General features: G+C 35.8%; 1 protein-coding gene across 1 annotated transcript; it reads right to left on the bottom strand.

The window, feature by feature from the left end:
* Positions 1-4,003: 4,003 nt before the first annotated feature.
* LOC129572581 (putative uncharacterized protein DDB_G0278921) lies at positions 4,004-5,546 on the bottom strand. The gene is made up of 2 exons (XM_055452569.1): positions 5,542-5,546; positions 4,004-5,069 (listed from the first exon to the last, which is right to left on the bottom strand). The coding sequence occupies exons 1-2, from the start codon at positions 5,544-5,546 to the stop codon at positions 4,004-4,006; spliced, it is 1,071 nt and encodes a 356-aa protein (XP_055308544.1).
* Positions 5,547-14,984: the final 9,438 nt, after the last annotated feature.

The raw sequence follows: 14,984 nt of genomic DNA, 5'->3' as shown, positions 1-14,984 counted from the left end.
AGCCGATCAAAATATTGATGTGGTTGTGGTGATGCCTATGATGATGACTTAGCCCATATTACAAACGGTAGAGTCGAATTGTTCATTGTGTAATTTTAATTTGGCTTAGGTCGTTCCGAAAGATTATCATAAGTGAATTGGTACCTTTTTCGTACTTCAAACCATCGTCACCGCTTCATTTGGTGTTGATGGTATTATTTCGAGGCGGAATTAGTTGAATATATATAATGAATTCTAAATACAGTTGTTCGCACAGTTGCAGGTTTCTATGTGTGTTACCGTGCATGGACATCGATGAAATGAGAAAGAAACTTCAGAATTTACAATACCATATTTTGTTTGAGTAGAACCGATTTGCAGACAGCCCTAAGCTTTTCAAATGAAAAAAGCGTTCAATTATTATTAAACAATCATTACGCTAACAATCCCAAATAAAACTCATTTTCACTTTCATTGCGTATTGAATTCAACGATTTCGCACATGTTTGGATTAATTCACTTTCAATGATTTCGTCAAGTAAGAGAAAAAAACGCAATCGCTCATTTGCATGGTCAACAATTCATCGGATGAGGCTGCAACTGTGCAAAGAGCGTTGAAAATTCCAGCCGAAGAAAATTGCGCATCAAGTTAGTCTAGTTGGATTCATGATACTTGACTATGGCCACGTGTTATACACAATGGGCTCCCGCTGTGTGTAAAATTGAACACATTGTAGAAGTTTCTTTATGCAATTGCCGCGATGCCATGCAGCCGTCGCCGCAACCACCGTTTCTGCTGCTGTCTAATTTTGCGAAATCAACCAATTTTCATTCAGTTATCGACCAAGCGAAAGCAAATCGACAAAATATCGAATCGATAATGCCATTCACTGGTCGATAACGTAGAAGGACTTATGAATGAATGTAAGCGGCGCGAATTTTTGGAAATTCTTCGGTGGCGTGCGCGATCCAAGCAGCGAAGTTGCGAGATATAATCACGAAAGCCGACCGTGTTCATTTTTTATGCACCATATAGTACGTGGAGCTCTTGATCTTAGTAGCATTTTAGCAATGAATGCCATATCCACTTGAATCAAAATACGAAAATGTATTATATCGAACGATCGTATTATATAGTCGCAACGAGAGTGTGATGGCGTTTCTCTGTTATGTATTGCATTTTGGAAATGAGCTTCCTCCTTTCTCGCCTCTCAAATGTGGAGACAGAGAGAAGATAACGATAGAGAAGGAAAAAACGATACATTCAACCGTAATCTGATGTTATGCTTTTTCCGATGGTTTTTAAGCGTTTTTGACGTTCAATATAATGCATGTATGCATATCACTTTCAATGTTGGGGCATTACATTCATTCCCCTTTCGAATAGCACAAGCTCTCAAAATATTTGCTCAAATATTTACGGATATAATATAGTGGTTTGGTAACGCACAGAAATAAAACATCATCCCGGAAGCAGAAGTGTTGCACTCACACGGAACGTCTTTGATGAAGAAAAAAGACGAATCAAACGATCGTCAATTGCTTTTTACAGATTCATTTAAATATTTTCGTACGGATTCCCATTCGATTTTCACTTCTTTTTCTATATATCGAATTGATCATATTATTCATGGTCCATGTTCGATCGTTATTATACAGCTGATGATCAAAAGTAATCATTTTAGCAGAGACATAACCGATGTTCATACGCTCAAAACGTTGTATTACGCATTGGTTCAGTCTCATCTTGAGTACTGCAACGTTATGTGAATGCCAACATATGTCGTACACATCGACAAAATCGAGAGTGTCTTGAGAAAGTTCACACAGTTCGCTCGGAGGGAATAATTTTCCTGCAAAAACTAAATTATTCAGCCAGACTTTGGCGGTGTCAATAAAATACTGAAATACTAAAATAATATTTCAATTTCGGGAAATTGCCTTTTGGGAGAAAAAAAATCGGGGAATTGCGAGGTGGAAATCACTTGAAAGTAATTGAAATGTCACAAGTAATTATGATAATAGAAAGAAATTTTTCCTGCTCACAGAGAACGGAATTAGTACGATTGACATACACCAATGGTAATTTATCAAATTACCACATTTACTATTGGCGAATATAGCTGTGCCATATTCGTATCTAAATAATCATCCTAATAATTTTGAGAGATTATTGAGATCCGATCATAATACCGATAAATCTTAATAACGCTATCAACTTTTTATCAGGTTATTAACTATATTCAAATAATAACGTTATCGGATGAATCTTAATAATATCGTTTTAAAGTTATTAAGATCGAATCCTGATAATTTATCAACATTCAATCTTAATAATCATCAAGTTCTGGAAGTGGGTTTTAGTGGATCCTCAGGATCGACCAGAACTGCTCCCAGTTCTGGAAGTGGATCTTCAGGATGGACCAGATCCGGTTTGACACTGCCCTTGGCCCATCATGGGTTGATAAATCAATACGTCAACTAATTTTTACATATATTTTATTTTGAATTTTGTTTTGTATTTTTATTCAAGGTGAAAACACACCAAGATTCAACTGCGATGCATCGAAACGTAATTAATTTCTGCATCATTTTTAGCTTGATTCAAATCACGCTTTCGTTTTGAGGCTCTTCTGGTTGGTGCCAACAACTCATCGTCGGTTTTTGTTAATAATAGGCTCCCGTTGTTGGAGGTGGTCGAATACATAGCGTCTGTCGAAACGTTAAAGTTGTCTTGAATCGTAATGAAGTCAATGCTTGGTTAAATCGTAACAATGACAAATCGAGCAATCAGAAGGCAATTTTTGAAACTCGATGCACCGAAACAAAAATCGATAATGAGTTGTTGGCACCAACAGAAGAGCCTCAAAACGAAAGCGTGATTTGAATCAAGCTAAAAATGATGCAGAAACGCTGAATCAAGTAATCCGTAAAGGTTACTCAAACGCAATGCGAGAAGTTGAAGCTGTTCACGGTGTAACACGAGAAAATTCTGTGTTTTCATTTTAACATTTTTATTGACGATGCAACGATTGATTATATCTATGATTAAGAATATTCTAAGCAAATTTCATTCAATAAAATAAAAGCAAAGGACAAATAAATAAAACTGAATCATATTATTACTATTGGCATGTTTTAGAGTGACTTTTTAATTGAAAATCAAACAAATACTTAAGAAACGTTAATTCAAATGACATAGACTGGGCTTGTAGTTAATACCAAGTCAGATCACAATCAGAGAAATGGACAATGGAAATCAGAAAGTAGTCTTTTCCAATTTCAACTATATTGTCTATTGCCATTCAATAACGTTATTTTTTTCCATGTCATTTTGTCTCTATTTGATTGTAGAATGATATAATCATTCAATGACTTTCCATCGATGTTGTCTGTTTTTATGATTTTAGATTCTTCGTTGACATTTAAAACACGTATGAATGTATCTTTTTCGTACGCAATTGTTGTTGGAATAATAAAATCTTTTTCGATTTCTTGTGGTTCAATCACACATGGGAATGATTCGCTCTTAATATGAAACATTTTGAAAGTCTCACATCTTGGAGGTAATGCAGATACTCCCGGCATTAATTCAGATTTAATTTCGATTTTAACTGGAACTGCATTATCTTTAAATATTGTGAACGTCATGTCTCCATAATGTAAGATGCCTTTGAAACGTTTTATGAAATCGATACCAATAATTCCATTTGAAGGGATAGGAATATCATCGATACGATGTGAAATCCATGCTCGAACGTTATGTCAGAATGTGTTAATTTTAGTTGAAAATAACCGAGAGAGAAAATTGGTTCTCGGCTTATTCCCGTCATTTTGATGATATTATTTTTGTCGTAGTTTATGGGTTTAGTAATCGCTGATAATTTAATAATCGATGCTGATGCTTCAGTGTCCAGTTAAAATAATGATGCAATGTCAGAAACATGTGTATTGAAGGTTACAAAATTAGAAAAACAGCTATTAATTTGCAACATTCGATGACCGGTTTGATCAATTTCTTTTACTAATTTAGAACTGGAAATTGTTGGCTTTGTTGCTGCTGTTGCTGTGGTTGCCCGTCGTTGGGAGACGGGCTCTGCCCGTTTCCCGTAATAACGCGGATTGTATGTTCATTTCCGTTGTTTCCGTTGTTATTGTTGTTGTTATTGTAGTTACGGTTTCGATTGTAGCCACCACGTCCACGGTAGCCACCACGGTTTCCATTATGACCACCACGATTATCATTATTGTTGTTGCGATTGTAATTGCCATTGTGGCCCCCGCGACCACGATAATTTCCGCGACCGTTTCTGTTTTGATTGTTTTGTCTGAAATTCGAAGATTCGGCTTTATCTTGCTTCGCGTTGTTTATTTCGACAATCATCTTTGCAACTACTTCGTTTGGATTTTCGAACTTCGAAGCGGCTAGAATAGCTTTGACTGTATCGCTTTTTGCAGATTTACGGCACATTTCGATTGTTTTTTCGATAGTGATTTCTTGTGCTTTTTTCTTTGTAAAACCCTCAAAAACGAGACTACGCTTAAATTCCTTCGCAAGTTCTTCAGCTCTTTCTGCGAATTTAGTCAAACTCATTCTATCTGTACGTAATGCCATTATTCTGCCCTCGATGACTTTCGATGATTCATGTTTGATTTTATCTCGCAGAGCGTCAACTATATCATCAACACTCTCTGGATCTTCCGGAAACTCTTCGCGTGCTGACCCTACCAAACGTGTCAAAACAAATTTCAAAAAAATGTCTTCATTTTGTGGCTCAACAAGCGTTTGTAACAGACTAATCGCGTCAAGAAAACTTTCCAATGAATTCAGATCGCCACCATATTTATAACCAATCATTTGATTTGCTGTTTGCACAAATTCGCGTGCAGTTTGCGGTGGTTGCATCATTTTTCCTTTAGAATTACCAGAGTTTTCTCTTGAATTATGACTATCGTCTGAATCGTCGGAACGAACGGGCGTATGCAAAATGTTACTATTCAGGCCACGACTATTCAAAGAACTAGAAGTGCCACTCGAGCTTGATGATGATCCACTACGTTCGATCGTATCTATAAGGCTTGATGGTACACTGTATTCAGAATTCAATCTACCAAGACACTGGATAGTTTTATCTCTTTTCGCTACGATAATTGCTTTGTGACTCTCAATGAATACATTGTTATTCGAATTGTAAATACAAGAAGAATATTTGATCAGATCGTTGTAGCAGGCAATGAGAATTTGTTCTCTTTCTTTAACAGTTTTTTCCTTTTTGCTGGCGTTTTTTCTTAAAATTGATGCAGCTATTTCATCTAATGCCTCTACTTTTGCGTTGAATATACTTTCTTCAAATGACATATTCGTTTTTCACTTTATTTGATCGAATTCAAAATATTATCGTTTCATTCTTAAATTTAAAAAAAATCATGCTCAATGATATAGAATATTGATAGATTAAATAAATTTTAATTTGATATTGATTTGCTTAACTAAAACTTGAACGATGATTTTTTTTTCATTTTCTATTTCAATGTTTACTGCGCATATCGATGCATATTTACTTCATGTTGGATCGTTTATTTATGCTGGTCAGTTACTTTTTTCATTCTGCTTTGCACTACTCACGATTCCCCTATTCTCGTAGCACCCGGCTTTGCTATCTTCAGTGGCTAATTATATACACGATCGTTATGTATTTATGTATGATTCTCTCATTCTCTTTTCGCTTTATATACTTTCGATGCACTTGTCTACGTCTCTGTGAGGCTGTATTGTTGTTGTTGCATTATTCGTTGAGCGCATTTTATGCATGTGAACTAATTTTGATTTTATTCTTTCTCGTGTGACAATTTTTTTTCACTGGATTTCAACGCGGAGGGAAAAAAACTATCTAACGTGAAAAGATGGAAAATAGAAAATCGTTTTGGTAACGACAGCAGACATTCTTGTGTGAGCATTGCGAATTTATTCGAATGTAAAATCAGGCGGTATTTAGCAAAAAATGTCTGAAGAGGATCGTGACCCCAAAATAATATCGATTTATTATATTGATTGCAATAAAACAAATATTGTTGCAGAGCTCGTGTTTAATAAATATAACAGAGAAGTCTGGAGGGCCGCACCGTTGTGCCGTCACTGCACAAATTGATTGCATGAAAAATCGCGACGGTTCTCGTCGGACAAATGAAATGTACACTGCCAAGAAAAGATGGTGTTAGCATCTAAAAAAGAGCGAGAGAAAGCCATGAAAAGATGTGCGACCACCCACTGAAAAGATTGGGCAGAGAGAAAAGAAAATCCGGTGCGAATGTCTAAATTCGACCACAATATTTTACACATGCTTACCACCAGCAATGAGAAGACTGAGCAAATGAGGATGAGGTGAAAGAACCGAACCAAGAGAGGGGAAAATAAAACTGCGAATTTGAAATTGCTTTCATTACACTCAGGCAATGTCTTCTTTCAAAGGGGGGAGTGTGTTTTGGTTTGGAGAAATTAAAAATTAAGAAAAGAAACTTTAAAATTAAGTAAAGAAAAATCATAATAAATAATAAATGAAAAGAATGTAAAATAGAAATAAGTAAAATGAAGAAAAGAAAGGAGAGCTAATAATGTATGCAGGAAGTCAAGAGAGGGCGACACACATAAAAGAAGCAAAGCAAATCGAACTGTCAAACGACAAACAGAAAAAAAAGTCTTCTCTTCTTGTATACCGACGGCAGCGGATGCAAATTTACACACCGCTCCTTTGAATTAAATTGCGCATATAGTCAAACCGCGCAGATAGTCACATCGTACATCAAAATAAAACCAAAAAGAAAGATTGAAAGAGAGATAGACAAATAATCGAGGGAAGACCAGCCGACAATTTAGGAGAGGTTGCAAAGAAAAGTCAAAGGAGAACGTACATCGGACGCCGGAGCAAAGAGCGAGGAAAATCGATTGGATTGCTTGGATTGGAGAGCCACACCAGTGGCCAACCGGAATATTCGCGTCGATCCATTAATTACAAGGGGCCCCGAGTAGCGTAAGCGAAAGTTTAAAATAAAATTGTTGAAAATGAAATGAATTGATTTGTAATTGAATGAGAAGTAAATTAAAGAACAAAGTAAGCGATTGAACGTAAGTATGAGCTATATTTGAGGTGAGAGATATAGGAGACAAAACAACCGGACTAAAATTCTACGCTCTTTCGATTTATGATGGAAAAACGATACCCTAACCTATTATCATTCTGAGATTATTCGCTATTCCCACCTTGTTTGTGTGTTTTTTACGTTTGGGTCTATTTTAACTTCTTCACCCAAACTTTTTTCAAAGTTTTTATATTGGGTAGTGTAGTGGAGCTCAATATCTTTCCAAAAAGCTGAGAATCAAAAACCTATGTCCAGAAATGCGTTCAAAATAGCTTTTGGCGTGAAAACTGGGCACCAACTATACACCCCTATAATTAAAAACCCATACAAAACGGGACATGACGGGTTCGTTTATAAATATGATATGAGGCGTTTCATAATAATTGTATGTCTTGGATCACGAGGAATAAAAAAGTTTATGGGCACATTTTCATCAGGGGCCATTTTGCTGGAGTTACATCTACAGACCGCCCTAATTTCACATCTATGACCATTGTGAGTATGAGTATGAGTCAGATAATTTGTCATCACGTTTTCAGTTTTTTTTCGCCTTTGTGAAAATTGTTTGATTTATCGCATGCATTCACTAACAATGAAATGAAAATGAATGCATTCGTTACTCTTCCCAACACTTTCAGGCTGGTCAGTGTGCGATTTTAAGTGACATTCATCAGCACAATTGCAACAAGCGCGATTTTTTGTGTCATTCGCATTCCAATGGATTCTCGTACAATCTCTATCCGTTGTGCGAATGTTTGGGTTGAGTATGCTACGTGTTCCGATATTGGCGCATAAATGGCATTCATTGAGATGTGAACATAAATGGAAAACTGATGGAATATTTAAAAAAAATCAAAGATGTCATGCCATTTCGAATATTGTTGTTCAGCAAATCCGAGTGAAAAGAAGTCAAAGACAACTGACAAAAGTGAATTGAATATAGGTAGAAAAGTTGATTAAACCTTTGAAAAACTGTTTGTACTAATCGATCAACAGATGCGCACCAAATTTGCCACAGTAATTTTCAAACTGAAAATGCGAAAACCGTAATTCGATAGCTTGAACAAAAAATACATTGCTTCTTATGGAGGCCAAATGGATGGATTTTTGTAAGACCTCTAGTGAAAATATCTTAAAATTATGGAATATTTCGAACTTTAATACGCTTTTCTGCTAATTTATCCAAACTCACCTCTTAAGTGGTAAATTAAAACCAATAAATATTTACACATCGGCCATTCCACACGAAGTCAGGGAAGAGTTGCAATGTGAGGTCGCCGAATTGGCTGAAAATTGGCTTGGAGTCTTGTTTCCGATAGAAAAAGAGAAAACCAAAATCTCAGGCCTAAAAATGGCCCGCCTTTCTGAGTTAACCCAGTGTGAATTTTGCAAAAAATTGAAAAAATCGAAAAAAAGGGTTTGCGGTAACTAAAATCCAACTGTGAAGTAGTCGACACGTTGCCAAACCTATGGTATCGTTGGAAAGGGAATTGATGGGGCTAAAAAATCCGCCTAGTAACCTATCCTCTATGGCCCCATTGGAACCTCCAAAAATGGGTTCAAAGTATAAAATGTTAAATATCTCAAAATAGTGGGGTTTTTTTGACATGTTTTTTTCGCGTTTTTCTTGCGCTTATGTGGCGCCGCTTCAGATGGAAAAATAAAATTTCGTGTATACCCCCCATTCAGTTCGTGTATCTGGCCTCGGCAGGTGAATCATATGTCATTTTTCAGTGTTTTTGTGGGAAAAATGGCCTCTTACGACATTTCGATATGAGAAAACTGCTATTTTTCGTCAAAATACATGAAAAAACGACCTTTTCCACATCGGTTTACCTATAAATTTGGTCCGAAACTGACTTTTCTTCATAGAACAAACGAATAATCGAAATCTGCTTACAAAATCACATTTGTGGCATAGAAAACCCACCTATAATGGGCTGTCATGATTCTATTTCCACGTAATTTTTGACGGAAAATCGATTGAGACTTATCTCAATCCTGTCTGATGGGTCTAAAAGGTCGAAAAATGACCCTGCTTCAGAGGATGTTTTCAACTCGCAATAAAAACACTTTTTTTGCTTCAAAAATTCCCTATTCTGCATTCAATCGTGAATGGCTTTTATTTTCCAGCGAAACAAATGAAAATATACCAATTTGCTTACCATTTGGGCTCAATTCAGCGTTTTATATGTAAAATCTCCATTTTGAGTGATTTTTTCGATGCCAAAGTCGATTTGAGACCAAAATACAACAAAATGGGTGTTTGATTGTTCACAGGCCGTTTTTTAGATATTTTCATGTGTAGTGAGAAAGATATCCGCCATGACAGCATTTTAGCCAGCCATGTTGGTATTTTGGTTTATATTGACAGAACATTCTCTACTTTGACAGTCAACGTTTCTAAACGTAAACACAAATATTATCTGCCATAATCACATTCACCACTTCTAATGTGCTCCAGAGAGCTTCTGACAGCGCCATCAATCCGAAGCGTTTGAAACATTAAAGGCTTTTGCTGATTTTTTCTGCCGCATTTTCATTCATGCTATCGCCTTATGGCGAAAACCAATTAATCTGTTGAATAAACTCAAAAATGTTAATCGCTAAATGAATGATAAACCATACGGCAGAAATGTAAAACACAAAAATTCAAATGTGGCAATTCAGCGGATGTACCATCATTCAAACTGAAATAAAGTCTCCCTTTCATTGGTGCGACATAAGCCGGCCAAATATTCTCTTTAAAATATTTCATTCGGTCAGAATTTCGATAGGCTTTCAGAATAAGAACTAAATTTGGTTTGAATAAGACAAAAAAAACATAAAAATAATGCATTTTATAGTCGTTTCCAAACTTTTGATCGGCACTGTATCAATGACTCAAATTGCTTAACTGAATATTTGGCATTGAAAACCGCGTTGGTTCGCCCCCATTTCCTCTAATACATCATAATAGTTTTGTGTACACAGTAAACACGATGGTTCTAACTTTTAGAACCGCAAGATGAAATTTGGCACCAAAATCCATTTGAGTACCATTTGTACTAGAAAAAGTTCAAAATGTACTAAATCAAAAATCAAAGCTTCATGTATTTATTATAGAACTTTTGAACTTTTTCTAGAGCAAATGGTACTAAAACAAACATAAGTGTCGAATCTCAACATTGCTAGAATCATTGTGTTATTTGTGAAGTGTATCGTTTGTCTTATCATCGAGCAGGTACAAATGAATGACAAAGACAAAGTAAAGAGGAAGAATACACAGCATCTTTGCTTCTTCTATCGTCGCTATTTCAGTTTCTCTGCTGTAGCTGGAGGCAATTCGAAATGCGACAAAAGGCAATCAAATCAATTTTCCAAGTGTTTATTTGACTTGCTGCCATGGCTCGTTTTTCATGTTCCGCACCATTGTATGTTTGCTTAATTGCTAGGGGTTTCACGCAAACTCGAAGGCCGAAGATTTTACTAAATAGCTGGAAATAAAACCATTTTATGTGTAAACTATAGATATTGCTTCTTTTTATTCATAAACTCGAATTTTTTAGAATTTTTTGAATCCTCAGGATGGACCAGGCATTGTCAAACCCAGTCTGATCCATCCTGAAGATCCACCAAGACCCACTTCCAGAACCGGGAGCAGTTTTGAACGATCCTGAGGATCCACCAAAACTCACTTCCAGAACATAATTTATAAGGTGAATGTTGGAATATTTCAAAATAATACGGATTTTGGTGAATCCCAGAGAATGTGAGAGAAAAGAGAGAAATATTGAAATTTTAGATGAATTTTAAGTTGCGTGAAACCCCTAGCTTTATTGTTGCTCACCAGAAGAACTGAAGAAAGAAAAAAAAACAGAGACAAATACACCTATACACACAGTAAAAACAACGATATGAAACGAAGTGAAAAACAAAGCAAAGCAAAATGAAAGAAGGAAAGAGGTCATCATAGTTTTCGTATTGTTGTCTCCATCGTCATACTGTTCGCACATACGATACTCACACATTAAAATACAACACATGGATACAATTCGCAAGAAATCGAAAATACAAAAACAATGAAAATGCCATAAAATGTGAACAAGAAATGTGCAGAAACAGGTCCGATGCTATAAAAGGTCAGATGCAGAAAGAAAGAATGAAAAGCGAAAACCAAATGAAATGAAATGTAAACGAAAATGATGGTGATTTTCTGTTTCATCCGGCAACAAAGAAAAGTGCAATCGCGTATAATAAATACTTAAAAATGGAAAGGCCCTCGCCCCGTATATTGATGTCTCGCGTTTGCACGTTTTTTTGTGTACGATGACGGATCTAAAGATAATTGTCATTCAAGTGTTCATTTAATAGGCTATGTTGGCATATGAGAGAAAAAAATATGCAGATTACACATTCTCAATGGCGCTTACAATCATCTTCTCGGACGCAGTCACATTTTTTTAGTTAGAGTTATATACATATCTCTCCGCTGACGCATGCTGGTCGTGCCGTGAATCACTGTCCGTGATTGCACCACTCAGTTAGTTCAAATAGCATTCAACAAGTTGAATGAATTTTGTGAACTTGAATATCCAACTCCAAACAATATAAAATGTCGTTATTAATTTTCAGTGTTAGATAAAGACAACAAAAAAACACTTAACAAAAATATTCATTTGAAAAGAACAACGAAAGCACAAGAAGAAGAAGAAAATGGTCGGTTCTTTCCGTTTGTAAATCAAGATTCAACGAATCAGAGACTCTCTGATTCAGAGAGTATTTTGTGTCGCATTTGCATTTGCATTTCCATTTGAATTTACAACAGCTTTTAATTGTATCCTTTCGCCGTTTCTGCATAATTATTAGATTTGTTTTTGTATGCAACTATTCTCACCAATGGAGAAAACTCTCGAATGCAACTAAAATGCACGGCTGTATTACACTTTTATGACCAAATGTTATACGGTAGTATTATACATATATTGTAGGTGGGTTTATGCAATGATAAATAATTGAACTACATTTTCCTCTTTTCTTTCCTCTCGAAATCGCCTCTCTCTATCTCCTTTCGGCTTTTATGAATATGCAATTTGAAATCCTTCAAAGCATGGAACGTCAAGTTTTACAACGTTGAAAAATAGAATCATTTCCAGAACACCAACTAACAATTAAGTTTATTTGGCATCAACATACTTGAGTGAAGTACGGCAGCCAAAAAAGTTGTAACGTATGAGCATATAATATAATATTTGCATTTATATGTATAGGTAGGGTACTTTTGAATTCAAAACATAAATAAAAAATAGAGACAAATTCAGAGAATTCAGAGTTTCTAAGCCAAAATCGCGCGAAAACTGTTATTCAGCCAATCAAGGTGTTCAGCAAGTATTGACAAGTATTGGATATGTGGCATAGCACACACTCACAGAATCACGAATGCATGGTAAGTAAAAAGTTTAATGTTAGGCGCAAAATTGTTAATCAAATAGACGCGAAATAATAATAATCACATTGAGAAGGGAGGACAAGCGAAAAAAATCATATAGACAAAAGCATACCCATCGCGCATGTGTCTCGAACAAGCAAAAGAAAAAAAACATGCTAAAAAACGTTTTACAAGAAAACACAATTATAATATACATGTTGCATTCACGCTATTTTAAATATGAAAAGACCAAACCAGTTTTTGGTGCGCCGATTGCGAATTATATTATGCGAATGTCTGTGAATAAGTGTTTACGCTTGTACGATCACAGTGAACAAGCTTAAACTGAATCTAAAGATCAAATTAAATTAAAATTATTTTCATGTGCAAATCAGCAAAAAAAAAACAAGTATGTGAAACTATTTGTGCACTCGAAACCAGTGTTTGTGTTTGACTATCGGCCAATTTTACACAATTGAGCCGAGTCCAATTATAAAAAAAAACAAACCACATCAAATCCAAATGAGCAACAAAAAAACACCACATAAATTTTGGGTGCGAATGCCTGTGCTATAAAGACGCACAAAAAAGTAATTCGCATAAAGTATAATTATAATAAGGAGAGAAGAAAAAAATATTATCGAAACGAGTTGCCTTTGTTTGTCTAGTACTGCCAAAACTGGCAAGCAAAATATAAGAAATACGCGTTATGATTTCAGCGTGTTGTTGCACACCGTCAAACAAGACATGCACAATATTTTCAATTCCAATTTTATACCAATTATTCCTGCTGCACGTAATTTCTTCTCGAACATGAACAAGAACCTCGCCCGCATCATAAACTAGCACTCACAGTAAATGAACACACAGCGCGCGTTCCAATCAGTCATGTCAAGATCTAAACAACCATTAAAATCGATGTGGTGGTACACCAAAATGATTTTTAGTCTACGTGAGAACGTGGATTATTTATGTAAATAAAGTATCATGCATCGATTATCACTTAAATCCAATAGAAATGTCACTAGCTGTTGTGTGTGCGACACAGCAAAAACTTGGCCAATTTATGGCCGGAAATTTCAGTACAAAACCCTTCAGTCTATTGTGTTCTGTGCGCATAAACCAAATGTGGCCTGTTGCAATTTATTATCAATTGCGTAGTTCTATTTTGTTATTATTTTTAACGATAACATCTTTCTCAACACTATTTCGGATAATGTTGTATGTGGAATCTAAAAGTGGGAGAGTAGTATGTACATTGTTAAACCTTTTGTGTAACATCCGACTCGAACGTTTCACGCTCACGCAGTGAACTTGTGACCTTTGCTTGGGCTTACCTTGGCCATGACCTATTAACAGCCGCGTTTGCATATTATATCTAGGTGCATTTCACTCATGTATATCACGGTAATACCACCAGCAGTGGCACCCAACTGCATCACAACACTTTTCCATTTGAGCTGAAATTGAAACTAAAGTTGAGCTATAATAATTGTCGACGTTGTTGCTGTTTCTGTCGCATGTCGCCCATGCTTATTGTTCAACGAAAAAGTTTTACTGTCGTTAACATTGTATAAACTGTGAATTTAATTGGCGGTAGTTGGTGCAAAGTTGTTGCATTCATGTAATTCGAATCAGTGAATTAGCATACAAGTAAGCCGTTCGGGTTCAAAGATCACAAAATTTTGAAATGCTTGGCGCACCGCTTGCTGCTGTTACCACCGTCGCCGTCATCGTAGCGAAAAACAAACTTGTGTTCAGCACAATTCGAAAAAATGCATTTCAATTTTTTTATAATCACAATGGATTTACATACAAACAAAATCCCTTTTAATGATACAATCAGCGTTTAAATATTTTTAAATACCAGTTGTTTTTTCGGACTTTATATTGTTTAACCCTCGTACGGAGACCTATTTTAATACCTTCGAACGGACTCCTCGGGTCTAGCTGGCCCCAAATACATTTACATGCATTTGTATGGAAATAAGTAATGCATGCCTTCTCATTTTTCACGGAACTGATAAGAGATAAGTTTTAGACCAGCTGAAGTCCTACGATTTTTTTGAAGACTTCATCTCCTTCTCTCTTATCATTTCCGCGGAGAATGATAAGGAAAAATTGTGTTTTTTCGCGTAACTGATAAGAGATAACGGCTTGGTGTCTTCGATAAAGTTGTAATATTCAAGGTCTCCTACAAATTTTCTGAGGGCAGACATCGCTTATCTAGTGGATACAATGTAAAAATTCTGTCCATTATTATTTCCAATTGGCTGTTGTTGAAAAGTGTAATTTCCTGAACTGTCAAATTAACGAGTGAATTTCTAGTTTAAATTGCCTTTTCTTCCTTTGGCTGCAAAACATATTTGGTTCTTGCACTTTCAACTTAATTTCGACTCACGCTGATTGAGTGATGTTTTCAATGAATCTACAGACATAAATTTGGTTCCAAAATTAACGA

The sequence above is a fragment of the Sitodiplosis mosellana genome, unplaced genomic scaffold (genome assembly GCF_009176505.1).
Source record: "Sitodiplosis mosellana isolate CC-2019 unplaced genomic scaffold, AAFC_SMos_1.0 Smas_scaffold_5236, whole genome shotgun sequence".
Lineage (NCBI taxonomy): Eukaryota > Metazoa > Arthropoda > Insecta > Diptera > Cecidomyiidae > Sitodiplosis > Sitodiplosis mosellana.
The sequence above is the reverse complement of the archived record's forward strand: the minus strand, read 5'-3'. Positions and strand labels throughout refer to the sequence as shown.